Genomic DNA, 4,036 nt, shown 5'->3' with positions numbered 1-4,036 from the left:
ATTTGACCTCAAATTTCACAAATTATTCAATTTTGACCCAAAACTTTTTTTTTCAATTTTTTTTGCCGCTGGATTCCGGCGTTGACTTTTCGATTTATTTTTTCTTCCGGGTTTTTTCGCCGGTTTCCGGCCATGACCGGCGGTCAACGCCGGTCTCCGACGTTGACTTTTTTTTTTCTTTTTTTTTTTCTCCTGATTTTTCAACCACCGGTCTCCGGCAGTCAACGCCGGTTGACTTTTTCGTTTCTTTTTTTCTTTCTATAACACTTTTTTTTTCGTTTAAACAGCAATATTGCTGTGATTGACAGTAATATTAACGATATTACTGTTAAACACAGTAAAATTAACTAAACTACAGTTTAACACAGTAATATTACTATATTAATCTCTAGCACAGTAATATTAACACAACAAAACCCATTATTATTGTTAATAGAGTAATATTACTATGTTGACCGTTCAACAAATGTAAACATAATAAAAAGCTAAAAGAATTAATATTACTGTGAATGACAGTAATATTACTATAACAACAGTAATATTACAATAATAGACAGTAACATTATTACGTTACTTCGTGAATAACTCAAACAAACAAAAAAATCGAAACAAAATAATAATATTGATGTGGTTGACAGCAATATTACTATAACAACAATAATATTACTGTCAACCACAGTAATATTATTGTGTTTACAGTAATATTACAATCATAGACAGTAATATTATTACGTTACACCGTGAATAACTCAAATAAAACAAAAAACCCAAAATAATAATAATATTGATGTTGTTGACAGTAATATTATTGTGTTTACAGTTATTTTACTATCAACGACAATAATATAATTACGTTGACTTGTCAACAAATCAAACAAAATAACAAAAAATAATAATATTACGTTAATTTACTGTCGACGGCAGAATAATTACATAAATGTATTGTCAACGGCAGTACAATTACGTTAATTAACCGTCATTGATAGTATAATTACGTTAATTTACTGTCAGTGACAGCACAATTACGGTCAACGTTTAGCGGCGGACGTAAAAAAGGAAAAAAAAAAAAAAACACTAAAAACAGTGAACGCCTAATTAATATATTAACTTCTAGAACAAAGGTTTTCTATGTAAATATAATTAACTTTATACTATATGATATAGGAAACGGAGAAAATGCCTCATTTTATTACTTCGGTTTAGGCCCCGGAAATTAAAGCTAGAGGAAGTTTCATCACTTGCAATACAAATTAAGTAGAAAGCTCAAAAAAACTCTTTTATGTGTTTGTATATGGAAAAAATGTTTGATTAAGTGGAGAGACATAATTGAATGAAAAATTAGCACAATGAATAAGGGAAACCTTCATTAATTCCAATATTAATTTTGCAGAAGTAAAGCAATCAAGAGTTTCTAATCCACTCGGGTTTAATTCCCAGTTAGATCCTATTCAACCGAGTTATTCAGATGGTGCCAATCCTTTGATCTCTTTTTGACAAGTGATAAAAACCAAAAGTGTAAATAAATAATACAACAGAAAAAGATACAAGTAACAGGTAATAAACAAAAGAGTAGTTATATTAATATAATAAACATAAAACCAACATAAAAAAACCTAAGAGGAGGAACTTATATAAGTAAGCAAAAAAAAGGAAATGGAGTAAGCTAGTTAATATTGTTACTAGCGCTAATTAATTAATTACTTAATTAATATTGTTAGCAGCAGCTGGAGTGAACCAGATAGGTGGTGGTGTAATCTTTTCGAGAGACTTGACGTCGCACGGATAATAGCAAGGCGAGATCGTCGCGTCTCGATAATCGTAGATGCCAATATCATGGCCACCGTATGGCTCTTTAGTATCTGTATTGAAATATTGAAGTCCGAGTGAATCTGTAAAGTATATGGAGTTCGGCTTCAGTTCCGGGTAGTCACCGGCCGCCGGCAAGGCAAAAGAATGGTTGCCACCGACAAATAGTGAAAGACCGTCCAATGAACCGTCCATGTACGTAACCGAATCAGCGTCCACGTCGTATTTGTGAACGTCAAAAGCAATAGTCATGTAGGGATATTTAATTCCGTTATCACGTGGTTCGTGGTCGTCGACATACGAACCGTCGGGCCTTACTTGTATCATTACATAACGATTCAAACCAAGGAGGACTTGTTCTTCGCCGCCGCCACCAGAGTTATTCGGTGTGGGGGCCATGACTAGATGTTGTAGCGGCTCGCACATCATTTTGAGGTGCAGCTCTTTGTCCGATTTACACACGTAACTCCTCTCGTACACACGATTGTTTCCTTCCTTGTTAAGGAGAGTCATTTTTGGCGCGAGAGGGTCGCGGAGATCCCAAGCCTCAAAATCGCCGGATTTAGTGACGCCGAAGAACAAATGTTTCGTGGTGGAGTAAACAACGTCCTCGTATTCCCTTGCGATATTACGTCCCTCTTCGTCTTTGTATGTAGTAGCACCGATTGGGGTCCAACCGGAGGTGTTGTGACCGGGCACGCAGAAAGCCAGTCTATTCGACGGGCCGAAGATCATCACCGCGCGGCAGTTTAGATCATCCGGAGAGCAATTGATGATAACCTTGGAGACGCAACCCAAGCATCGTCTCAAGTCTGATTTGGGAATGGGCAGGATGTGGATTGGAGGAAGCTTTATATGACGATTAGAAACGGGGTTCGAGAGAAGCAAATCGCAGTTTCGTTTGTTAAGCAAAACTAGCCAGCCATGGGAGGATCCCAAGGCCACTGAATAATCATCATAATGGGATTCTTCTACTTTGCTCAAACTTACAACTTTATTCTGCGCAAGGCTATAGAAGTTATAACTTTCCGTGGATGGTGGTAGCATCAGCCATGGTGGTGATATTTTTGGAGATATGAGTTGGTCGGCCTTAGTGCTGAACCGGTTCAGAAATCCAATTGATGCCACATGATTTAGTGATTTGCATGTTACTTTTCTTGATATCAATCGGAGCACGGAACTCATCTTTTACCTCTCGGCCGATCTTCTTCCTCGTCTGTCCTACTTAGGTTTTATAATTGTACTGGTTATTAAGTGTGCAGTATTTAATGCACAATCCGTGCCCTAGATTTTTCAGGGCCCAACAACTCTTTTTTTTTTTTTGGAGTCACAAACAATTCCTTTTACACATTTTTTTACTCAGCAAATCTTCATGTTGTGCGGTAGGAATGAAATGCAAACCAGCCCCAAATTTGACTAATTTAATGATTGCAATTTACAAATAAGTCCATCAATAAGTACTTATTCTTAAAGGGGTCCAAACAATAAATTTTTAAAAAAAAATTCATACATGGTCCAGAGGTTTGTAAAAGACTAAAATAACTCCTTATATTTTAATATGCTCCAATTTCATCATCTAATTTAATCTAACCTCAATTTGACTCTAAATTTCACTAATTATTCAATTTTGACCAAAAACACATTTTTATGGACAATTTCGTCCGTCACCGCTGTTGACCGCCGGTCTCCGACGTTGACTTTTTTTATTTTTTTATTTTTTATTTTTTTTCCTCTTCCTGATTTTTCCGCTGGTCTCCGGCGTTCACTTGTTGAGGTTGACAGTAATATTAACTATATTATTGTTAGACACAGTAAAATTAATTATACTACATGATAATACAGTAATATTGCTATATTAATCTCTAGCACACTAATATTAACACAACAAAAATCATTATTCTAGTGTAATAGAGTAATATTAATATGTTGATCGTTCAACAAATGTAAACATAAAAAAAAAGGCAAAATAATTAATATTACTTTGTGTGACAGTAATATTACTATAACAACAGTAATATTACCGTCAACAACAATAATATTATTGTGTTTACAATAATATTACAATAATAGATAGTAATATTATTACGTTACTCCGTGAATAACTCAAACAAAACAAAAAAAACCCAAAAAAATAATAATATTGATGTAGTTGACATTAATATTACTGTGTTTACAGTTATTTTACGGTCAATGACAGTAATATAATTATGCCGACTTGTCAACACATCAA

The 4,036-nt window shown here is 34.7% G+C and overlaps 1 protein-coding gene across 1 annotated transcript; it reads right to left on the bottom strand.

Moving 5' to 3' along the window:
* Positions 1 to 1,701: 1,701 nt before the first annotated feature.
* On the bottom strand, positions 1,702 to 2,991 carry LOC105958655 (uncharacterized). Its single transcript, XM_012982670.1, has one exon. It carries the CDS (start codon positions 2,989 to 2,991, stop codon positions 1,702 to 1,704), a length of 1,290 nt encoding a protein of 429 aa, XP_012838124.1.
* Between the last annotated feature and the right edge of the window lie 1,045 nt (positions 2,992 to 4,036).

This window comes from Erythranthe guttata, chromosome 11 (genome assembly GCF_056151865.1).
Source record: "Erythranthe guttata isolate IM_541 chromosome 11, IM_541, whole genome shotgun sequence".
NCBI classification, from domain to species: domain Eukaryota; kingdom Viridiplantae; phylum Streptophyta; class Magnoliopsida; order Lamiales; family Phrymaceae; genus Erythranthe; species Erythranthe guttata.
This window is presented reverse-complemented; position numbering and strand designations above follow the sequence as displayed.